Below are 25,151 nucleotides of genomic sequence, written 5' to 3'. Positions count from 1 at the left end.
TACCTAGCCTAAAGGATGGGGCTGTTTCCTGGAACAAATACTCCTGTAACTTTCCCCTTCTTTAGCTTGGACTCCAGCTTTAACCAGCTAAACTGAAGTTCTATCAGCAGCTGCCACTTGGTGCAGATATGATTTCCCTGAATCTCTCGGGTGTCTGTCACCTCCCACCTGACACAGCTGCAATACCCCACCTGTTGTACCATCTTCGTGATTTGTTTTAGTAGTTAGATTTCAAGTTTAACTAGAGTTGTGTTATGGAGTTAAGCGAGTTAACTTGTATCGTTCTGCTACTGGTCCAGTCATCATCTTGCTCACCTCATTAAAGTATTTGGGCTTTGCCTCATTGGTCTCACTGTCTCTGTCTCTGACTCTGATTTCCTCTCTTGGACCATTCCTTATAAAAGGTAGAGTAGCATCGCCTCTCTGGCTGCACTGAAATTCCTAATTCATCAAATTCTAAGAGTTAAGCATCTTACTGCACTCAGTCCCAAGCCGTTGCCTTTGTGTGACTATTGTTTTGTTTTCATAACATTTACCCAAAAAAAGGAATGCCCTATACAGGAGACTCCAGTTGTAACTTTGTACGTTTGGAGATACTAGTGAATCTTTGGATAAAGAAAGTCCGGTTTAGCTGTGTTAGGTCATTCAGTTGCTTTTGTAGTCAACACAAGGGAGTCTTTTTTTTAAAAAAAGTCTTTTTAAACCTTTAAAATAACTCCTTGCAAGTTACTTAGTCATTGAGATGTACAGCACAGAAACAGACCCTCTGGTCCAACTCGTCCACACTGATCAGATATCCTAATCTAATAGAGTTCCATTTGCCAGCACTTGTCCCATATCCCCCTCAACCCTTCCTATTCGTATACCAATCCAGATGCCTTTTAAATGCTGTAATTGTACCAGCCTCCACCACTTCCTCTGGCAGATCATTCCATACACTCAGCACCCTCTGCTTGAAAAAGTTGCCCCTAAGGTCTCTTTTATATCTTTCCCCTCTCGCCCTCTTTAGTTCTGGACTCCCCCCATTCCAGGGAAATGACCTTGTCTGTTTATCCTATCCATGCCCCTCATGATTTTATAAACCTTTTGAGATCACTCCTCAGCCTCCCAACACTCTAGGGAAAACAGCCCCAGCCTATTCAGCCTCACCCTGTAGCTCGAATCCTCCAATCCTGGCAACATCCTTGTAAATTTTTTCTGTACCCTTTCAAGTTTCACAACATCCTTCTGATAGGGAGGAGACCAGGATTGCATACTGATTAAAAATCTGTCTCTCTTCAATATTCTTAAGAAACAAACCTCAACAGCCTTCTGTGGTCAAGAATTCCACAGATTCTCAATCCTCAAAAGAAATTCCTCCTCATCAGTATCTTAAATGTGCAACTCCTTCTTATTCTGAAATTATGTCCTTTGGTACAGAAAGCAACAACCTTTCAGCATCTACCCTGCTAGGTCCCCTTAAGCATATTGTTTCTTTAATAAGAATAGTGTAGGTGGGATGGGCTTCAGATTAGTCTGACAGGGCGGCACAACATCGAGGGCTGAAGGGCCTGTACTGTGCAGTAATGTTCTATGTTCTATGAACCTCTACAAAGGAAACTGCATGTTCCCATTAACCCACTTAAACAAAATTGTATTCATTCATTCCGGTAAGTCAACTCATCGCTCTTTGTTTACTATGTTGCATCTCCATTCATTCATAACTCTACTTACCACACTTGGTCTACTACAGCATGTTTTGTTTCATTCATTCATTCAGACCTGTACTAAGTCTCTATGTACTTAGCGCACTTTGTTCACTATACATCTAAAAGTTAATATCGTTAAAAAATTAATTTTAATTGTGCCATTATATCAGAATAAGAGATATGAACTACATGTATCTTTAATTCTTTGACAAATTTGTTCATGTTGCTAAGGTTCATAACATTAAGAGGGTAAATGGGAGGGAAACTGAAGAATGTGACAAAAAGTTCAAGACGCTTACACTCAGAATTTAATAAAATGTTTCATTTTAAGTGTGCCACTATACTAGGCCATGACAATGTTAAGCAGTGAGATTTTGCAGGATTTCAATTAATCTGTCCAATGACGACTTAAATGCACTTAAACTTGGCGAATCTACTACTGTTGCAGGCAAAGCATTCCATACCCTTACTACTCTGAGTAAAGAAACTACCTCTGACATCTGTCTTTTCCCTATTTCCCCTCACTTTCAAGTTGTGTCCCCTTGTGTTTGCCATCCCCATACTTGGAAAAAGGCTCTCCCTGTCCACCCTCTCTAACCCTCTGATTATCTTGTATGTCTCTATTAAGTCACCTTTCAACCTTTTTCTCTCTAATGAGAACAGCCTCAAGGCCCTCAGCCTTTCCTCGTAAGACATTCCTTCCATATCAGGCAACATCCTAGTAAATCTCCTCTGCACCCTTGCCAAAGCTTCCACATTCTCCTCATAAAGCGGTAGCCAGAACCGGACACAATACTCCAACTGTGGCCGTACCAGAGCTTTGTACAGCTACAGCATAACCTCCTGGTTCCGGAACTCAATCCCTGTATTAATAAAGGCCAAAGTGCTCTATGCCTTCTTAACAACCCTGTCAATCAAAACTTTCATGGATCTGTGTACATGGGCACCAAGATCTCTGCTCATCTGCACTCCCAAGAATCTTACCATTAGCCCAGTACTTTGCATTCCAATTACTCCGGCCAAAGTGTATCACCTCACACTTGTCCACATTAAACTCCATTTGCCACCTCTCAGCCCAGCTCTGCATCCTATCTATGTCTCTCTGCAACCTACTACATCCTTCGTCACTATCCACAACTGCATCAACCTTAGTGTCGTCCGCAAATTTACTAACCCACCCTTCTAAACCCTCATCCAGGTCATTTATAAAAATGACAAACAGCAGTGGACCCAACACTGACTCTTGCGGTACGCCGCTAGTAACTGGACACCAAGATGAACATCAACTACAACCCTCTGCTTTCTTCCAGCAAGCCAATTACTGATCCAAACTGCTATGTCTCCCACGATCCCATTCCTCTGCATTTTGTATAATAGCCTACTGTGGGGAATCCTATCGAACGCCTTGCTGAAATCCATATACACCACATTAACCAGTTTACTCTCATTTACCTGTTTGGTCACTTTGTCAAAAAACTCAATAAGATTCGTTAGACACGACCTACCCTTCACAAAACCGTGCTGACTGTCCCTGATCAGATATTCTTTCCCAGATGGTTATAAATCCCCTCTCATAACCTTTTCCAATATTTTACCAACAACTGAAGTGAGACTCACTGGTCTGTAATTACCAGGGTTGTCTCTACTACCCTTTTTGAACAAGGGAACCACTTTTGCTATCCTCCAGTCCTCCGGCACTCTTCCCGTAGACAATGATGATTTGAAGATCAATGCCAAAGGCTCTGCAATCTCTTCCCTTGCTTCCCAGAGGATCAGAGGATAGATCCCATCCGGCCCAGGGGACTTGTCTATTTTCACACTGCAGTATTTCTAATACCTCTTCCTTGTGAACCTCAAACTCTTCTAGTCTAGATACAAGTATGTCTGTACCTTCCTTGCCAGCATTTTCATTTTCTGTAGTGAACACTCTCAAAATATTTATTTAGTGCTTCCCCTATTTCCTCTGACTCCACACACAACTTCCCACTATTATCCTTGATTGGCCCTAATTTAACTCTAGTCATTCTTTTATTCCTGACATACTAATGTGATTATAATAGGGTTGACTTTTACATGAGATATATGGAAAATAAAAGATTTTTTTTGGCCAAAAGTAAGGGGTCAACATTTACATGATTATATACGGTACTTTCAAATAATGTATTATTTGAATGCGGAATGTTTTACAGTAAGTGAGGGTCATCCTTAACATCCAAGATGTTTGGCCAGCAGCTTAACTAGGCTAGCATTATGAATACTGTGGTTTCAAGAGCAGACTGGAGACTGAATATTCTGGTGAGAGTTATGACATTCCTTACTCCTCAAAACCTGCCTCGAGGCCTAATTCAGGCCTGTAATGCAATTGTCTCTGTTTGCCTAGTTACCTGTAGCTCCAATAATTCTTCAAGCTCAGCGCCATCCTGGGCAAAGCTGCCTATTTGACTGGCATACCATCCGATATTTTAAATTGTTATACTCTCTCCACTGGTGCCCAGTGGCAAAGTATATAACATTGACAGGCTATGTTCTTGTAACTCGCCAAACCTCCTTTGACAGCAATTCCCAAACTTGCAACCTCCATCACCTTGAAGAACAAGGGCACTTAAGACATGGGAATACCACTTTATGGGAGTTTCACTTCAGATCCAGGAATGTGCCTGAACTGTCCTTTATTGTCCTGGATCCAAATTGAGGAACTCTCCTCTCTAATACTTCTCCCAATACCTTACCATATCAAGTACAGTGACCTGAGAAGGTGGGAGTTAGCAATGGACAATTAATGCTAGCTGAGCTGTGATATGTATATCTCAAACATAAATTTTCTAATAAGTGTTAACAAAATTGTTGCATTATGGGGAAAGCAAAAATATGATTGGTATTTGAGGAATTATCATGGACAAAACATTAGGGGGCCAGATGGTCGTCTCCTATTTGCCAGATCCTGCTCATAACCCCCTTTTATTAGTGTCTTATCACCACCTTGTCAGACTGTTATGATCCACGTAGAGCCTCATAGCTTTAGATGAAAATTACTGAAGGATGAGATCTTGTGTTGTAAGATTTTTTCTGTAACTAATAAACTAAAATCAACATACTATAGACAATTAATACAGTGAACAAAAAATCTGATTGCACATTAACTAGCTATTGAAGCTAAAATATGGTTCATAAAATGTTTTTACTCTACCTCCTACTGACATTGATATGTAGCATTAAAAATTAAGCCCCAAGTTACTTCCAGCATTTGCACAGGCTCACTTCCCCCTGCCAAGCTAGTTTTCTTTTTCACCGTCTACTCAGACTGTGTTTCAGAACCAGTTTCCACCACTGTGATACTTTATTCCTTGCAAATCCAAAAGTCGTCTTTGGAGGGGAAGAAAATCAGCATTTAGCTTGGTTGCTAACAAGAAAATAATCCTTTTTTTGATCTTTATGTCAACAACTGTTTCTCGATATCTCTGTCTTTAAAATGTAGTTGTCCCACTTTGTGACAAGGTGTGTAAACTTCCATTTGATTTCCACTAGGTTTTTTTTTTACCACATTACAGGTAGATTACATTTTTTCAGGTGGGGTGTTGTATGACCACCATCCTCTTTTAGAATACTGTGTTTAAACTTAGAGATTTTAAAACATTAAATTGCAAAATTCCTGCTCTCACAAAATACAAGAGTTAGGCTTAATCTTGACTCATTCTTTCTTATTTGATGCCAGCCCTATCTGCTCCTTCTCTGTTTGTGTTTCTCTTGGCTTGATTCTCTGAATTCAGTTCAGGATTCCCAAGTGTTGCCTGACCATTGCATTGTTAAGCGCTTTGTGTAATCATGAAAAAATGCAGTTCTGGATTGCTTTTCAGATGGCTTTGTAACATTGCTTGGCCATGTCCTTGAAGCTCCACTAGTTTGTATCAGCTGAATCTCAAGGCTGGATTGTAATCTTGAGCTATTTCATTATTTTGAGATATACTGCCTTAATTCATTTTGGACCAGTATTTATGCTGGCAGGTGGTTCTTTTATTCACTCTGAGGCAAGATTTTATCAGGAGATAAATTACTTTGACTCACTGTCTGAAAGGTTAGCTGGCACCTTGATAACCATCAGCCTGGCTGCCCTGCTGCCCCCTGTTATCGTGGGGGTGGCCTAAATGGGGTCCGTGTGGAACTTGTGTCCCTATTTGGGAGGACAGAAAGCTGTTGGCTGGCAACTCTGTAGTCTTAGCTGCAGCAGAGGAAGTAGTGCTCGCTGCTGGGGCTGCAAGCAGTCCCAAAGAAAAAGATACCCCTCAAACTTGACGCAAGTGTGGGAATTTGGGCGGGCCTCGCTGCGAGACAAAACATGTGACAAGTTGAGTACGGAAGGCAGGAACATGGGTTAGAGGGACATGACCAGGTGTACTCCTGATGGGACATAGAGGACCTTTCATAGTCTCCCAGAAGAAGTGCTCTGGGTTCCTGTTTTACAGCACCCTATCTAGTCAAAGACTAAATTATAATGATGGAGAAGGTTGTCTTGAATGTCCACCTTGAACTGCTGTGTATCAATTTAGTAAAACTGAGGGTAGTTAATAGACTCAACCACATTGGTGTAAGTTTGGAATCCCATACAGACCAGACTGGTAAGAATGGCAAGATATCTTTCCTTGCGCTTTTATGAAAATCTGACTGCTTCATAATCACTTTTTTTTTGTTTTATTTTGTTTTAAACACATTTAAAATTCTTAAACTTCTGCAGTGTCATTTGAACTTATTTTCTAGATAATTGGTCTAAGCAACTCCTCCACTGTAGAATTATTTTGTAACTTCACCCTGAAAGATCTGGCTCTAATTTTCAGGCTATGTCCCTGATCCTGGACTGTCTGACAGATAAAAAGTTTTTCAATATCTATCCAGTTGCTTCCCCTTTAATATGTTGGAAATGTTAATCACATGAGGCCCTGAACCTTCTACATTCAAGGATAATGACCCTGTTCTTCAAATTAGAGGGGAGGTGCAAAATGTAATGAAAAATTCAAATGGAATGTTGCTCTGTATCTTACGAGAGGTTGGATTTCAAAACCGACAGATGATTCAAATTCTACAGAGCCTTAGTCAAATCCTGTTGGGAGCATTGCTGTCAAGAATTATATGTAAGTTTTGGGCAGAATGTAAATAAATTGAGCTGGAATAGGCCATTTGCTCTTTGAACCTTCTGAGCTCATCACCAAGAACTTTGCTGAAATCTCCTGACTCCTCCAGTTACAATATCATTGTATTCCTTTAGTACCCAAGAATTTACTAACCTCTGTCTTTAATATGCTCAAAGACTGACCATCATAGTTCCCTGGGGTAAAGAATTCTAAAAATTCAAGACCTCTGAAAGTTGAAATTTCTCCTTGTCAGTCCTACATAATTTTAAATAATAACATTTTTATACTGAAACTGTAGCCTCATGTTTAGATTCCCTAGCTGGGGAAACATTTTTCTCCAGTATCTACTCTGAAGCCCCAAAGAATTTTCAACATTATAATTCATTCATGGTACCCCTTTTTTTTTTTTTCCCCTCTCAGAAGTCAATTACCTTATCCCAGCATTTAGTCTAGTAAACCTTTGATTATCCTACCTTTTGGACTGGTATATCCTTCCCTAAGTAAAGAGGCCAGAACTGCACACTGATCTCACTAATATCTTGTATGTCTCATATTTGCAGAAATACTTGAGCTAAAGGTTAAGGTTAAGTTATGAGGACAGGATTAACATGGATACATGGGACTTAGAATCATAGAGATGTACAGCATGGAAACAGACCCTTCAGTCGAACTTCTCCATGCCAACCAAGTATTCCAATCCAGTCCCACCTGTCAGCACCCGGCCCATATCCCTCCAAACCCTTCCTATTCATATACCATCCAGATACCTTTTAAATGTGTTTTGATTTTGTGTGTGTAAACCTGGTTTTTAATCAGTATGATTAGTAGGGGGTGGAGGTGTTTAAAACGATGGAGGTTTGATTTGGTAAGATGGATAAAATGTTTCCTCTGGTGGAGAAATTCATAATTCTGAAAAATGGTGTTAGGCAGTTTAGCAGTAACATCAGGAAGTATTTTTTTTACTCAACTCATGAATATAATTTCTAGGCATGGTGTTGATATGAAATTCCCTAACTTGCTAGCATAGGCCCACAATGGGATATAATTGATGTAAGATTGTTGCTATCGTAAAGGGCTTTCACCTTCCTGAATCTGATTTATTGCACTGATTTTAAAGAGAAAGATGAAAGGTGATAGCTAGAGGCAGAGGCTCTGCAGCAAGTTTGAAAGTAGTGATGCGCTGACCAGGTAGAAGATTAGGAACTGGGGCAGGGATTTGATCAGTATGCTGATTCTGGGTGCGGTCATTGTTTTTCTCTGCACTATAGAGATTTAATTGGGGATTATATTGTATTTGATAGAAGAAGGCTATTTAGGTTTTTTTCTGGTTGTCAATTCAGAAGTCAGTTGTGATTACTGACCACTGTTCCTTGAGCAATCAGAATTTCCACCAGTTTGTCAGAAAATGAATTTGACAATAAACTAGCTCTCCTCCTATATTTTTAAATTAAAGCCTTTGTTCTATTTGCAGTATAAAGCTGGATTGCACTTGTTTTAAAACCCGAGTTGTAAACATGCCGGAACAGTGTGTGTGTGTGTGTGTGTAATAACTGATGTCAAGGGAATGCAATGGTGTATCATGAGCTAAATCTAGTGTCTGATGTCATGTATTTTCTCTCATCTCTGATGTCTGCCTTGTGAGTAGGGCAGGTTTTAGAGATCCTTTACAGAATGAAAACACGTCATTTCAGGATCTGTTCCAAAAAATATACTTTTATTTTCCTTCAAATATCATAAGGTATAAATTTGGGGCACTGCATTAATTAACAAATCAGAGGCAAGAATTCTTAGCATTCAAAACTTTAAAAAACTCTGTTAATACTGGTCATTGCAGTACCACTTAACTTTTGTCCCATTTGAAGAAAATCTTCATAGAAACCACACCCTTTTTGCAGCAGTCAGCAAGCTGAGTTTTCTGATTTAAATGTACAGTACAGTCAACCACTTTGACATCTCCTGTGAAATAGGGGCTGGGGACAGTGTAGATGTGTGGAGGGAGCAGTCTGGTTGAGGGACTGGACAGGATAATGGGAAATGTACTTGTTTGAAGGTGGTGGGGGGGGAAATCGGTTCACAGTCAGTGATGTGCCCTTTTAATTGTTACCTAGGAGTCAAGTAGATTTGCTGGGTAACTATTAACCTTAAGTGACTTGGAGCTGTCAAATTTCCCCGATTTCAATGGATTCTTGTGGAGAGCATAAGACATGGGAATTACTCATTGGAAAATTAATTTTCTTGAGTAATTTCCATAAAGTCAGATGTGTCAGGGTTCTGCATGGTCATAATGTGCAAGTCCAGTCTATGCTGCTGTGATGGCTCTCTGGCTATTGGGATATCTGGGCCACCAGCTTAATCACTATTTCAGTGAAATGTAAGATGCCACAGTCTTGAGATGCTGTTTCTGACAAGATCAAGGTGTCTTTCAACTTAACCCACCTTGTTCAATTGTTCAAAGAGAACTACCCCACCCCTCTTTACCTAAAGTATTCATTCACTGTTCTTTAAATAATTACAGCAATTATACTTTTGCTCCCTGAAACCATTGCAGATATCTAAGTATTGTTTGTCAAAGTGGTCTTTGATACCAGCCTTGCATTTACTTTTTCCGGTTTATCTCTACCTCTGTCATATTATCAATCTCCACAGCTGCTGCTGAAACCCTTACTCGTGCCTTCATTAGCAGGAGACTTGACTAATCTGTTGCCATGCTGGCTTACCTTTCAATTTGTACGCACTGTAAACTGAAACTTTGCCATAATTCCACCTTCCATATCTTAACTTACTCTCTACCTAGCTATGTATCCTCACTGTGTTTCCTAAAATCTACTCTTGGAATAGCTTTTGATCACTGTTGTAATATTTCTTTATTTAACTCTGTCTCAAATTTTGTTTGAGGCTGTTGTGAAACTGTTTGGGATGTTGAACTATGTTAATACTGTATCAGCTCATACTGAGTCCCACTCACTGATCACCCATGTGTTTAGTGACTTAATGAATCAATATTAGAATTCTCAGTCGGTTTATAACCCTTCCAAGATCCATTGCCATTTTATTTCTGTAATCTCCTCCAACGTTGTAGTCAACCAACCAATGCAGGCAATCACTTCTGAGTGTACTCTTTGAACTCATTCCACTGGTGGTGGCCAAGTGTTGAGCATCTTGAGTGCCAAGCTATGAAATTCATGCCTGCATTGTTCATTGCCCCAGTATTCTACCTTGTTTCTTGGTATCTTAGTGTCATGGGCCTGGGTTAGATTCCAGCTTTGGGCAACTATCTGTGTGGAGTTTGCACACTTTCCTCATGTCTGCATGAGTTTCCTTCAGATGCTCAGGTTTCCTCTAGCATCCAAAGATGGATTGGCTATCCAAAATATTGCCCCATAGTATCCAGGAATGTGCAGGTAACTTGGGTTAGCCATGATTTTAAAAAAAACGTATGGGGATACAGGGATTGGATGGGTAAAGGTGTAAGGTAGGTGGGTCTGGGTGGGATTCTGTTTAGAGGGTTGGTGCAGATTTGATGGGCTGAATGGTCTTTCTACACTAGAAATTCTATGATCCTTAAAACCGATCAGGTTTTAATGTCTTTTAGTGAAGGAAATATGTGATCCTGAGCTGATCTGACCAGATATGACTTCACACCCATAGCAATGTTGTTGACTCTTAACTGCCCTCTGAAATGGCCTAGCTAGCCATTCACTTTCAAGGGCATTTAGGGCTGAGCAACAAATTCTGGTCTTGCTAGATATCCACATCTAATGAAAGAATAAAGGGAAAAAAATGTGGTTATAATTGCACCATTGTCTTGTAGTTGGAACAGTGTCTTGAAAAATAAATCTAGAAGGATATTTTACTAAGGTAAATATACACGAATTAAACATTACGGTAGTATTCTGCAAAAGTGTACAAACATTTGTAGCAACACCAGTATAGTACTGAAATGTGGACTGAGAAGATATTAGGTATTGTACTGTATGGTGTTGCTTATTTATTAAATGTTCCTAATAGAATTTTACCAAAGGCTATGGTATAACTAAAAGAGGTTTTAACCATCTATTATCTATTTTCAAAATTTCAGATGTTATTGAAAACCTTCATTGGGAACCTTAAATCAAGTTCACCAACCATTCGTAGGACTGCGGCCAGCTCTGCCGTGAGCATCTGTCAACATTCAAGAAAAACCCAGTACTTCTACACTTGGTTATTGAATGTACTTTTAGGTAAAACTAGTATGGTCAAGCATTGTTTTTAAAAATCTACATATTAGACTGTTTGTTACTTTCTACCCCCTCCTTGTCAGAGTGCTGGCATCACTGGCAAGACTGTCATTGTTTGCTCATCTTGAAGATGTTGGTAATGACCTTTCTACTTAAGCACTGCCGTCCATATGGTGAACGTAGTTGTATAGTGCTATTTCAGGCTTCAACCCATGAGGCAATGGCTCTACGTTCTCAGGGGAGGTTGTTGTGTGAATTGGAGGTGCTGATGGTCCCACAGTGTTGCTGCTCCTTTTCCTCCTCGTGCCTTCCTTTGTATCTGAAATGATACTGTTCACTGCCTTTTTTTTTAAAAAAGACTTCAAAGTTAATCTGCTTCTGCTGCTTTATCTTCATCCTGAAGGTCATGCTGAGCACAGAGTAATCCAGTCTTTATCTGAGGGATTTCTTCTGAGAGCTGAAGCAGTTCAGGCAATCCTTCGAGGGAAGGAAGGTCAAAGAAAATCAGACTGCACGCAAGGGGCCAGAATTTTTTCACACACTATTGTTATGGCAGTTCTCATTAGTGAATGAGAAATGAAATTTAACAAAACAAACTAGAACAATGGAAATTCAAACACCTCTCAAAGTGATGGGAAGCAAATGTGGCATATTCTTTTGAGTGGAGAAAGATCCCACTGATTAGGTGAATAGCTGGTAATGACTGTTTAATGTTTCATTGGTGCCAGTGCATTCCCCAAGCACTGAACTCATTATATTATCTAAAGTGAGACTGATTGACACTTTGTAAAACCCAGTGTTTTGAAGGATATCTTCATCTTAGATAGCAGTGGAAGTTGGACCATTGAATATTTTTAAGGTGGAGGTAGGTTGATCCTTGTTAGACAAGAGATTGAGGTTATCAATTTGAAATACAAATGAACCAGCTGTGATCTTATGAATTCAGAGCAAGTTTGAATGTTGAGATGACTGGTTTCTGTTCCTATTTTGTGTGACCATGACCTGTCAAACAACTTTTAGGACTGCTGTGCATAGCTCATAGTTGGAGAACTGTCATTACTCGGTTTCCAACAGCTTGCTCTTCTGGATGTGGCTTTGCTTTTTTTATTAGTACTATCTTGGCTTCTTTAAAAAGTCAGCCACCTGGAAGAAAAGAGAGCACACAATAAAATAAGGGTGATCGTGAGAAATAAAGTTCTGTGGGATGCTGTCACCTCTTTTTGACTCTAAGTAGTGTAGTGTATGTGAGATGTCATCTTTGTAGTGATATACTTGAGTTGTTGACAGTAATAAATGTATTGTTATGAAGATGTAGGTGTACTGTACCTTTTAAGAAAGTTCAAAGCTAGCACAACTAGTATTGTAGAAGGAAAAGGTAAGATAAGTTAGAGGAAGGAGTTGTAAATAGTTGAGTTAATTATTCTCTGTTATACCTTGAGAAATAAAGTTGTTAATTTTTACTTTAAATAGTTGGTCTCTCAAATGTTGATAGATTACTGCACAGGATAATTCTTTTGTGTTGCTGGTTTAAATTAAGCAGGAGGGTTTAGCCTGTGTCATAACAGTATGTTCTTCAAGTGTGGTTTTCGATCAAAATTAAGACTTCCCTTTTATAGTTTACTTCAGTGGGCTGACAGTTGTTAGTTAGTGCAATCTGTGAAGTGTCCTAGTATCCCTATGGGAGTCTCTGTAGCTGGAATGTCATTCTGAAGGAATGTGTTTACTGTATATTTTAACACCATAAATAACTGGGAAAACACATCCATCCTAGGACAAGCCAACAGAGAGACACGAGAATTCCTAGAAGCATGGCAGTCCAACGGGATCTTGGTCAACAAACCCATTGGCTTGGATCCCATTTACCACCTCTTGAGAAAAAGAACAGGAAATGACATCACCACAAGAAATGACATCACAAACCCATGCAACCAAAACGCAAATAGAAAGCAGGCCATATCACCAGTGCTTCATCTGGAGCCTAACTGATTATATGTAGTATTGTGACGAAATGTCTGAAAACAAACCTTCCAGTTCAGCGAGCAAACCTACATCCAGAACCATGAATGTTTTCTGACAAAGCAGTTGTCAGACTGTCAGAACATTTTAATTCCATGTAGTTTGTCAAGATGGTTGAATGGATTGTTAAACTGTATGTTTTGGTGAAAAAGCAATCTGTATAAACTGAAGAAAGGGTGCTCTCAACCTTTAGGAGCATTTGAACCCCATGAGCTTGTTTCACAGTTCAAATAGGCTACATACAGTATGCTTCTTAACCGGAGCAAGAGACTGGGAAGTGGGTCCAGAGCCTCCGTGCATTGCTCAAGTCAGAGATAATTCAAAATAGATTTTTTGTCCTTTAAAACTCCTCTGTTTTCCCATGCTAAATGCCTTTCCTCCACATGCAAAAGTATTTTTGAACAAGTTTTGTTTGTATTTGTTATTTCTATTTTTCTGTCTGTACAGCCATATCAGAAAAAAAGTATTTTTAACAATAGAGGTACATCAGTTCAGAAATGTGTGTACAAATATTCAAGCTATTTATTTAAAGCTGAAGAAATATATTGTATCCTCAGCCCATCATCTTCAATTGCTTCATCAGTCACCTTCCCTTCAGGTTAAGGTCAGAAGTTGGAATGCTTGCTGATGATTGCACAGTATTCATCCCCTTTCACGATTCTGGTACTGAAGCAGTCTGTTGTCCAAATGCAGGAAGACCGAGACGCTATCCAGGCATACAATTGTGAGTGGCAAATAACATTCAGGCTCCTCAAGTGCTAAGCAATGACCATTTTATATGTTAGAAACTAATCATGGCACTTTGTTCAAAAGACTCAGGGAGATACAGAGGAAAGAGATCAATTGGAGTCTGATACAGTTGAGAAAAGAAGTGAGTCAAACAGGCAGGAACAAAGCAGAGTACAAGGTAGGACTGATATATTAAACAGCATTTATTTCAATGCAAGAGGCCTAATAGGGAAGGCAAATAAACTCTGGGCATGGTTAGGTGCATGGGACTGGGATATCCTAGCAATTTCAGAAATGTTGGTCAGGGAAAGACAGGACTGGCAGCTTAATGTTCCAGGATACAAATGCTATAGAAAGGGAAGCAAGAGAGGAGGGGGAGTGGCCTTTTTGATAAGGGGTAGCATAATGGCTGTACTGAGAGGGGATATTCCTGGAAGTACATCCAGGGAAGCTATTTGGGTGGAATTGAGAAATAAGAAAGGGATGGTCACCTTTTTGGGGATGGTATTATAGACCCCCTAATAGTCAGAGGGAAATTGAGAAACAAATTTGTAAGGAGATTTCAGTTATCTGTAAGAATAATGGGGTGGTTATGGCAGGGGATTGAAACTTTTCTAACATAGACTGGGACTGCCATAGTGTTATGGGTTTAGATGGAGAGGAGTTTAAGAGTGTAGAAGAAAATTTTGATTCAGTATGTGGATGTTCCTACTAGAGAAGGTGCAAAACTTGACCAACTCTTGGGAAATAAGGCAGGGCAGGTGACCTGAGGTGTCAGTGGGGAAGCACTTTGGGACCAGCGACTATAATTCTATTAGCTTTAAAATTGTGATGGAAAAATATAGACCAGATCTAACAGCTGAAGTTCTAAATTGGAGGAATTTGATGGTATTAGGCAAGAACTTTCAAAAGCTGATTGGGGCCAGATGTTCACAGGTAAAGGGATGGCTAGAAAATGGGCAGCTTCAGAACTGAAATAACGAGAGTAACGAGACAATATATTCCTGTTAGGGTGAAAGGAAAGGCTGGTCGGTATAGGGAATGCTGGATGACGAAAGAAGCAGAGGGTTTGGTTAAGAAAAAGAAGGAAGCATATGACAGGTATAGACAGGGCGATCCAAGTATAATGACAGGAATATCCCTAAGAGGGAAATCAGTCGGGCAAAAAGGGGACATGAGACAGCTTCGACAAATGGAGGTAAGGAGAATTCAAAGGGTTTTTACAAATACATTAAGGACAAAAGGGTAACTAGGGAGACAATAGATTAGATTTTTAACAGTGTGGAAACAGGCCCTTCAGCCCAACAAGTCCACACCAACCCGCCGAACCCATTCCCCTACATTTACCCCTTCACCTAACACTACTGGCAATTTAGCTTGGCCAATTCACCTAACCTGCACATTTTTGGATTGTGGGAGGAAACCAGAGCACCTGGAGGAAACCTACGCAGACACTGGGAGAATGTGCAAACTCCACATGGAGTTGCCTGAGGCAGAAATTGAACACTGGTCTCTGGCGCTGTGAGGCAGCAGTGCTAACTACTCTGCCACCGTGCCCTTCAAAGATCAGTAAGACAGCTTTTGTGTGGAGATACTAAACAAATATTTTGCATCAGTGTTTACTGTAGAAAAGAACATGGAAGATACAGTGTATGAAAATAGATGGTGACATCTTGAAAAATGTCCATACTGCAGAGGAGGAAGTGCTGGATGTTTTGAAATGCCTAAAGATGGATAAATCCCCAGGACCTGATCAGGTGTATCCTCGAACTCTTTGGGAAACTAGGGAAGTGATTGCTGGGCCCCTTGCTGAGATACTTATATCCCCGATGAGGTGCCGGAAGACTGGAGGCTGGATAACTTGGTAGGAATGTGGTAAGGACAAGCCAGGGAACCATAGACCAGTGAGCCTGACATCAGTGGTGGGCAGTTTGTTGGAGGAAATCCTGAGGGATAGGATGTACATATATTTGGAAAGGCAAGGACTGATGAGGGATAGTCAACATGGCTTTGTGCATGGGAAATCATGTCTCATGAACTTGATTTGAGTTTTTTGAAGTAACAGAGGATTGAGGGTAGAGCATTGATGTGATCTATGTGGACTTCAGTAAGGTGGTCAACAAGGTTCCCCATGGGAGACTGGTTAGCAAGGTTAGATCTCATGGCATGCAGGGAGAACCAGATGGCTTAAAGGTAGAAGACAGGTGGTGGAGGAGGATTTATTTTCAGACTGGAGGCCTGTGACCAGTGGAGTGCCATGAGGATTGGTGCTGGGTCCACTGCTTTTTGTCATTTATATAAATGATTTGGATGTGAATATAGGAGGTATCATTAGTATGTTTGCAGATGACACCAAAATTGGAGGTGTAGTGGATACGAAGAAGGGTACCTCATATATTACAACGGGACCTTGATCAGATGGGCCAATGGGCTGAGGAGTGGCAGATGGAGTTTATTTAGGTAAATGTGACGTGCTGTGTTTTGGAAAAGCAATTCATAGCAGGACTTGTACACCTTAACGGTAAGGTCCTGGGAGTGTTACTGAACAAAGAGACCTTGGAGTGCAGGTTCATAGTTCCTTGAGAGTGGAGTCACAGGTAGATAGGATAGTGGAGAAGGCGTTTGGTATGCTTTCCTTTTATTGGTCAGGGTATTGAGTACAGGAGTTGGTTGGTCATGCTGCAGTTGTACAGGATATTGGTTAGGCCACTTGGAATATTGCGTGCAATTCTAGTCTCCTTTCCATCGGAACAATGTTGGGAAACTTGAAAGGGTTCAGAAAAGATTTACAAGAATGTTGCTGGGGTTGGAGGATTTGAGCTATAGAGAGAGAATGAAAAGGCTGGGACTGTTTTCCTGGAGCATCTGAGGCTGAGGGGTGATCGTATAGAGGTTTATAAAATCATGAGGGGCATGGATAGGATAAATAGACAAAGTCTTTTCCCTGAGGCAGGGCAGTCCAGAACTCGAGGGCATAGGTTTATGATGAGAGGGGAAAGATAAAATGAGACCTAAGGGGCAACTTTTTTCACGCAGAGGGTCGTACGTGTATGGAATAAGCTGCCAGAGGAAGTGGTGGCGGCTAGTTCAATTGCAACACTTAAAAGGGATCTGGATAGGTATATGAATAGGAAGAGTTTGGAGGGAAACTGACCAAGTGCTAGCAAATGGGACTAGATCAGGTTAGGATATTTGGTCAATATGGACAAGTTGGACTGAAGGATCTGTTCCCGTTTTGTACATCTCTATGACTTGATGACTCTCATAACTCTAACAAAGCATGTTCACTTTTACAAGACCCAAGTTAGGATGCAGTTCCACCAATATTCAAGAAGTTTGACATGATCCAGGACAAAATCACTTGATATTCACCATATATTAAGATGGTATTGCTGAGATTGGCAGTGTTCAGTTTCTGATCCCAGGGCTCGGCCACTCGAGGGTACCATGCAGCAGAGCCTGCCGCAACTGCAGTATCCATAACCCCTCTCACATCTTCATCGTTTGGTGCAGTGGCGGCTTCATATCTTTCTCCAGGGGTGTTGGTTAGGGCCAGGCCGTGCACTGCCCCAGATGCATGAGTAGCTCTGCTGCTTAGGCCACAGGCTTTAGAGTTGGTGGTGGAGGAGCTTGGAGTCAGGACTCCGGCAACTGGTGACCAGTGGCAATGTCTGGAGTAGCATCAGGGAGGTGTGAAGCAGGCTCACTGCTTCAGCTCGGATGCGGCAGTTGTGGGAATGGTGGTGGTGACAGTGGTGGGCCTGTAATCGAGAACCTGGAGCCCAGTGCAGAGACCTCTGCCTATGTCGAGCAGCGAGCAGAGTCACCGTGGAGAGTAACAAGAAGAACCGGGAAAGATGCAGTAAAATCTTGCATTGTATTCAGTATTTCAAAATGGAGCATGACAACACTTTGCCTTTTGCACACTTAAAAACATTTTTCACTGTATTTTTATATACATGTGACAATAAATCTTAGTCTAGTCTAATCCAATCCAATCCTATCCAGTCTACAAAAGATTACTTCATCACTGGCAGTGTGGCAATAGTGTACATTTCAAAGATACACTCATCAGGTCCCTCCAAAACCATGTTCCAAACTGATCGAACTCATCACCTAGAAGGACGAGGGCACAGTATATAGGAACAGCACCACCTGCAAATGTTCTTCCAGACTGCACATTTGACTGAGAACTATATTGCCATTCCTTTGCTGTCACTGTCAAAATTCTGCACCTCCCTCTCGAACAACACTGAGTATGTCATCACCTTCTCCAGAACAATTAGGATGCTCAATAAATGCTGGCCTAGTTCATGATCATATCCCATGAGCTAATTTTAAAAAAAAATCACAATATTGCATAATCTACTGGTAGACTATAGTGGCCCTGCTGCATTGTAACCACAATGTCCATTGTAGATGAGAATGTAGCAAGTTTTGTACAGAGAATGTTAGCTGAAAGTGCATAAAATCAGAATAAAGTGGGTTCATATTGGCATAGAATTCAAGAAATGTGACATTAAACTCAAAGTTGTACAATTTTTAATTCAACTAATGGTTTATTCTGACTTTATTTCAGAAATTTAGCACTCATGATTGGGGGTAATAGCAGAAATCAAAAGAATGATCAAGTCAAAATTAATGATATTTTCAAGTTATTACAAGGATTAGTAAATGGCGTGAGCAGTTTGTCTCTAATGATTTAAATGAGAGGCACAGGTGTAATCTATTGAAGTTTGCTTGCTTTTCCACTTAGTTTTGTGAAGTATTTAGTCAGGAGGATGCGAAGAGACCACAGAAGGATATAGACATGTTAGGTGAGTAGGCAAATACACAGATGGAACACAATGTAAAGTTTATCCACTTTGACAGGAAAAGTGAAAACTAAGAATATTTTGACTTCAGAGATTAGGAAATGTTTACTTCCAGAGAAACCTGGCATTCTGGTAAGTTGGCGTGCCAGTTCAGCAAGCAAATGGCAAAGCAGTTGCTATTTTAGCTTTTGTTCAAAGGTGTTTGAGTATACAAATAAGTGTGTCTAGCATGAATTATATGGAACACTGAGAATACCTCTGGCAGCAGTATCCTGTTTTTGTCTCCTTGCTTAAGCTTGTTCATGTTCTTTATACCAGGAGTGTAACAAAAATTCACTGGACTGATTCCTGCGTTGTCCTGTGAGGAGAGTCTTAGTCATACAGCATAGAAGCAGGCCTTTCAGCCCAACCTGCCCATGACGACCAGGCTTCCTAAACTGACCAATCCTATTTACCTGCATTTGGCCCATTTCCCTCTAAACCTTTACTATCCATGTACCTGTCCAGATGCCTTTTAAATGTTGTAAATGTACTTGCCTTTACCACTTTCTCTGACACTTGTTTTGTACATGCCCCATCCTGTGAGGAAAAAGTTGCCCCTCTCAACTTAAATCCACGCCTTCTAGTTTTGGACTCTCTTACACTGAGGAAAAGAATTCCTTACCTTTATCTGTACTCTTCATGATCTTAATAAATCTCTATAAGATAACCCCTCAGCCTCATATCCTCCAGGGGAAAAGTTCCCTCCCTATCCAGCCTCTCCTTTTCACTCAACCTCTCTAGTCTCTGTAACATCCTTTTAAAATCTTTCCCCCCCACCTTTTCCAGTTTAGTAACATCCTTCCTATAGCTGGTTGACCAGAATTGTATGCAATACTCCAAAAGTGGTCTCACCAATGTCTTGCGTTGCCATGACATGATGTCCCAATCCTGTAGACAGTACTCTGACCTATGAAGGCAAATGTGCTAATTGCCCTCTTCACCACTGTTATATTACCTGTGGCACCACTTTCAAGGAACTATGTACCTGCACCCTAGGTCTCTCTGTTTGACAACACTCCTCACGGCTCTACCAATAACTACCCTGGTTTGTCTCAACTCCATCCGCCATTCCTTGGCCCACTGGCCCAGTTGGTCAAGATTCTGTTGTGTTCTTACATAACCTTCACTGTCCACTATACCACCAATTTTGGTGTCATCTCCAAATTTACTAACCATGCCTCCTTTTGTTCCTATCCAAGTCATTTATATAAATTATGAACAACAGCGACTGAGCACTGATCCTTGTGACATTTCACTATTCACAGGCCTTCAGTCTGAACAGCAACCCTCTACCACCGCCCTCTGTCTCCGACTGTCAAGCCAGTTTTTATCCATCTGGCTCGCTCTCCCTGTATCCTATGTGATCTAACTATACTAGCCAGTCTACTATGTGGAACCGTATCAAAAGCCTTGCTAAAGTTCATGTAGACAATCTCTACACTCCGCCGTCATTTTTCATTTTGGTCAACTCTTCAAAATACTCAAGATTTGAGAGACATGCATTCCTATGCACAATGGCATTCTGTGACTATCTGTAATCATTCCTTGCCTTTCTGAATTCACGTAGATTCTGCCTTTCAGAATCCCTCCAATTTACCCATTTCTGATGTTAGGCTTACCAGTTTGTAGTTCCCTGGCTTTTCCTTGCAGCTTTTCTTAAATAATGGCACATAATTATACACCTCCAGCCTTCTGGCACCTCAGTAGTGGCTGTTGATGATGCAAATATGTCCACTAGGACCCTGCAATTCCTTCTCAAGTTTCCTCCTTTTCACTATAGTACAATCCCATTAAAGAGATCACCCCTTCTCATTTCGCCTATATGGCCTCACTGGATGACCACTCAGGAATGTTCTCTCGAAGTACTGCTGCGATGTTTTCCCTAATCAAAGACACCTTCTCCCTCTTCTCTTGCCACCACTTTTATCCTTCCACAGCATCTGTACCCCGGGACATTGAGCTGCCAATCCTGTCCCTCCCTCAACCATGTTTTTGTAATAGCTATGATATCCCAGTTCCTTTTTCCAATCCAAGCTCTGAGTTTATCTACCTTACCTTTCACACCTCTTGCATTGAAAGAAATGCAGTTTAATTCATTAGCCTTCCCTCATTCCTTGCCATGCTCTTGCCTTACAGGTCTATTTAACTTGTACACTAGCTTCAACCTTCTCTTTTGCCTAAGTACTGTTTTGGGTCCCATCCCCCAGCCAGGCTAGTTTAAACTCTCCCGAGTAGCTTTAGTAAATCTCCCCTCCAGGATATTGGTCCAAGAGTTGAGGTGCAATCTGTCCGTCTTATGCCCTAGAAGAGGTGCCAGTGATTCAAAAATCTGAATACCTCCACCAGCTGCTTAGCCATGATTCTGCTGTCCTACCCTCCTATTCCTAGTTAAAAATCACATAACATCAAGTTGTGGTCCAACAGGTCTATTTGGAAGCACTAGCTTTCGGAGTTCTGCTCCTTCATCAGGTGGTTGTCCACTTGATGAAGGAGCAGCGCTCCAAAAGCTAGTGCTTCCAGATAAACCTGTTGGACGATAACCTGGTGCTGTGTGATTTTAATTTTTAAAAAAAACTTTGTACACCAACACCAGCAACTCCAATTCCTAATCTCGCTATCACATGGCATTGTGAGTAATACATGGATTACTATCCATGAGGTCCTGATTTTTTTTACCTCCTGCCTAACTCCTTATATTCACTCTGCAGGACCACCTGTTTTTATTGATGTTGGTACCAATGACCTCTGGCTGCTCATGCACCACTTTGAGAGTTTGCTGTAAATGTGAAAAGTCTTTGACTGTGACGCTGGGGAGGCAGCACACCATCCTGAAGTCTCACTTACAGCTTCAGAAACACCTCAATATGTCCCGAACTAGAGTCCCCTATCACAGTTCCATACTTGGATTTTGCTGTACCCTGCTTTACAGCAGAGCCAGTCATCATTGCTGCTGCCATTTTCCCCTGAGAAGCTATTCAGCCCACCACTATATCCAAAGTGGTATGCTTCTTTGAGAGGATGACCAAAGGAGATTCCTGCATTATCTGCCCACCTGTCCTGATGGTCACCCATCTACATGACTGAATCTATAGTGTGACAACCTTCTTAAGCTACTGTCTATTCCACCATCTGCCTCCTGTATGCTCCTCAGGTGCGTCCAATTGCTGCTCCAACTGATCCATGTGGCCTGAGATGATCTGCAGCTGGACACACTTCCTGCAGACATAGTTGTTGGGGACAATCAACTGTTCCTTGTTCTCCCACATCTGATTACAGTAGTCGTCATCATCTACTCAGTTTGCAAGAATGAGCAGTGATCTAATTGAAACCCATAAAATTCTTAAGGGGCTTGACTGGGGAAAATGCTGACAAAATAGAATTCAGGGTCGCTCTTTCAGGAAAGCGGTCAGCCATCTTGGAAAGATTTCTTCTCTGATAAGTTTACTTATCTTTTGGAATTTTCCATGCCAGAAAATAGTGCAGATTATATGTCTTTGTGCATTCAATACACTTGTATGCGGGTGTTTTGAACATAAGTAAATTGAATGATATGGGGCTAATGTGGTAGGTTGGAGTGGAGAAAGAGAATTGTCCATTACTTTCTTGCAAGATAGAAGAGGAGGTTCAAAGGACCAAAAGGCTCTTTTCCTGACATGATGTTTCTCTTCATTTTTAAATTGTAGAGTGTTGACCCGACCAATATTTTCTTTTTAAAAAGCTGATGCCATTTCATAAAGGATTTGATAGCACCTGTAAATTTAGAAAACAGTGAAAATACAAACCGTGCCAACCAGTGGTCATAATTGCATACTTGTTTAATCTTAGTAATTAAACGTGGTTTATGCCGATTGACTTTACTTGACTGTGAGAAAAAATACAATGCTTGTTTACTTTCTGCTGCAGGTTTTATGGTCCCTGTGGAAGAAGACCGACCCACTCCACTTATTCTGGGAGTTATGCTCACGTTGCGGTACCTGATGCCTTTATTGCGGCAGCAAGTGAAGGATACCAGTTTACGAGGCAGCTTTGGTGTGACCCGGAAGGAGGCTGAAATTTCTCCGTCCTTGGAGCAGCTCATACAGGTGTTGTATTTGGGTCAAACGTCAGAAGTTTGTTGGAGGTGTTTAAATTGTCCATTTGGGTGAAGAGAGGGCAAGTTGATGGCTTATTTAATTCTGCTGCAGGTGTAGACAATTTGTTTTATCTCAACTGAATGACCTCTTAACATCTTGTGATTTAACCAGTCAGTGCCATTAGCAATATGTGTACTATATCTACTTTTGTGTGATTAAATGTGTACAGCCAGAGTAGGAGTGCAGTGGTTTGATTTGTAAATGCTAACTTGTAAGTAGCTGACTGTGTCCGTCCGTCCCACCCAATTGGCCAATGCCAGTTCCTATGCCCTACACAACCGTCCTCGCATTGTGGATCTTGCAGATCTACCATTCCTACTGGTACTTTCACATCTTGTATAACATCTTTAATATAACATTGTTGGTTATTCATGTATCCTACCAACATATTTTATTTCTATCTTCCTCAGGAATTTATCTAACCTTTTAAATATTTAATCTAGTTTCCTTTTGAAATCTCCAAATGAATCTTTTTGCACTAATAATACTACTTGTTCCTCTTCCTTTCTGTCCTGTCTGCTTTCTCCTCTTGCTGAATGGCTTACTCCTGTTCTTATTTTCTATGCTTTTTTGTGTTTATATCTCTGCCTTCACTTTCCACTTTTCTACTTCTGACTGACTTTTGAGTCTTGCTGCACAATTTTTATTTAAACCCCCTTTTCTTTTGGTACAATTTCCAGATCCAAGATAGCCAGTTGCTATCAGTATTAATTGTTCAAGAAAATTTAATCCCTTTTTAATTGTTGCAAGCTCTTAAGTCCTCCTCAGACCTCCTTCGAAATAATTACAAATTTCACATATGTTCTGGCTCACAGATTCTTACCTTTTTCAAGAGTAGGTCCTTTGCTAATGTGTGCAATAGAGACGAGCGGGGGGCTGGAAGAAAACTGTATCAGGAGGTTTTGGGCATACAGGAGAGGCTGAATTGGCTGGGGCTGCTTTCGCTGGAGTATCAGAGGCCAAGGGGTGACCTTGAAGAGGTATATATCAAAGGGGCATGGATGGGGTAAATAGACAAGGTCTTTTCCTTGGGATGGGGAGTCAAGAACTAGAGGGCATGGGTTGAGGGTGAGGGGGCAAAGATTTAAAAGAGACCTAAGGGGCAACTTTATAATGCAGTGTGTGGTGCATGTATGGAATGAACTGCCAGAGGAAGTGGTGGAGGCTGATACAATTGCAGTGTTTAAAGGCACTTGGATGGGTATATGAATAGGAAGGGTTTAGAGGGGTATGGGCTAAGTGTTGGCAAATGGGACTAGATTAGGTTAGGATGTCTGGTTGGCGTGGACGAGTTGGACTGTTTCTGTGCTATAAATCTCTGACGCTATAAACCCTCCTTTAGGATGACAGCAGCCAATTATGGTATAGCAAATTCGCAGCAATAGTGACCTAACTCTCAGGATAATTGTTTCAGTGAGGTTAATGGAGTGCTAAATATTGGCTGGAATGTTGTGAAAGACAGCCTCCTTGTCTTCAAATCTTAGCTTTTGGATATTTCATATATACCTGAGCAGACACCAAGGCTTGGTTTAATGTCTCATCTGAAGCGCATTACTCCAAATGATGTACTCTTTTAGCTAAATGCAAAATCCACTTTGCAGGATTTGTAATAACTTTTTCAAATGGTGGTAATGAGATTAAAAGGCTCCTTAGTAACCTCTAAACCCACAACTATGTCCATCTCTAAGGGCAAGGGCATTAGATATGTGGGTACACACCACCTACAAGTTTCCCTCTTAGGTCAGTTGTCATCCTGACTTGGAACAGATCGCCATTCATTGGGTCAAAATCCTTGAACTGCCTCCTTAATGGCTTTGTGGATGTACCTACACCAAAAGGTCTGCAGAAGCTCTGGAAGGCAACTTAGCACCACCTTCTCAAGTGGAGTTAGTGATGGGCAATAAATGCTGGCCCAACCAGTGTTGCCCATCCTGTCAATGAGTAAAGATAATGTTATGATGAAGATGCAGCCTGGTAGTGTTTACTTATCTCTTTCATGTAACTGGTCTAATTGTGCATTCTGTAGTACTATCTTTGCTAGTAATACTTTTTTAAAAAAAAAAGTATTTTTGTATCAAGTAGCACTGAATGAAAAATTTGCGTAATTTTTGCCAGCAGAAATATTAAAGACAATGAGCCTCTTTTGTTTCCTTTGGTACAGGCTTACGAATTGACACTACACTATACCCAGCATAGGGATCACAATGTGGTAACAGCAGCTTTGGAAATGCTGCAGCAACTGTTCCGTACCCCTCCTCCTGAACTGCTCCGGGCCTTGACTACTTCTGGCAGTATTACTAGAGTTAGCATTGCTCGTGATGACGTCTCAAACCGTGTTCGCAGCGGCAGCATCGTGGAACTAATAGGTAAGGCGCATAGATTGTGTGTG

The 25,151-nt window shown here is 41.0% G+C and overlaps 1 protein-coding gene across 8 annotated transcripts in view; it reads left to right on the top strand.

The window, feature by feature from the left end:
- htt (huntingtin) overlaps nt 1-25,151 on the top strand; it is a 241,245-nt gene that overhangs the window by 29,438 nt on the left and 186,656 nt on the right. For all 8 annotated transcript variants that reach the window (XR_006313622.1, XM_043703713.1, XM_043703763.1 and 5 more), the window contains exons 7-9: nt 10,890-11,031; nt 22,533-22,711; nt 24,924-25,128. Coding sequence is in view for 7 of the 8 variants with exons in the window: in XM_043703713.1 (XP_043559648.1) it covers nt 10,890-11,031; nt 22,533-22,711; nt 24,924-25,128 (526 nt within the window). In the remaining variant the exon portion in view is untranslated. The remainder of the gene's footprint in view (nt 1-10,889; nt 11,032-22,532; nt 22,712-24,923; nt 25,129-25,151) is intronic.

This window comes from Chiloscyllium plagiosum, chromosome 2 (assembly GCF_004010195.1).
Source record: "Chiloscyllium plagiosum isolate BGI_BamShark_2017 chromosome 2, ASM401019v2, whole genome shotgun sequence".
Lineage (NCBI taxonomy): Eukaryota > Metazoa > Chordata > Chondrichthyes > Orectolobiformes > Hemiscylliidae > Chiloscyllium > Chiloscyllium plagiosum.
This window is presented reverse-complemented; position numbering and strand designations above follow the sequence as displayed.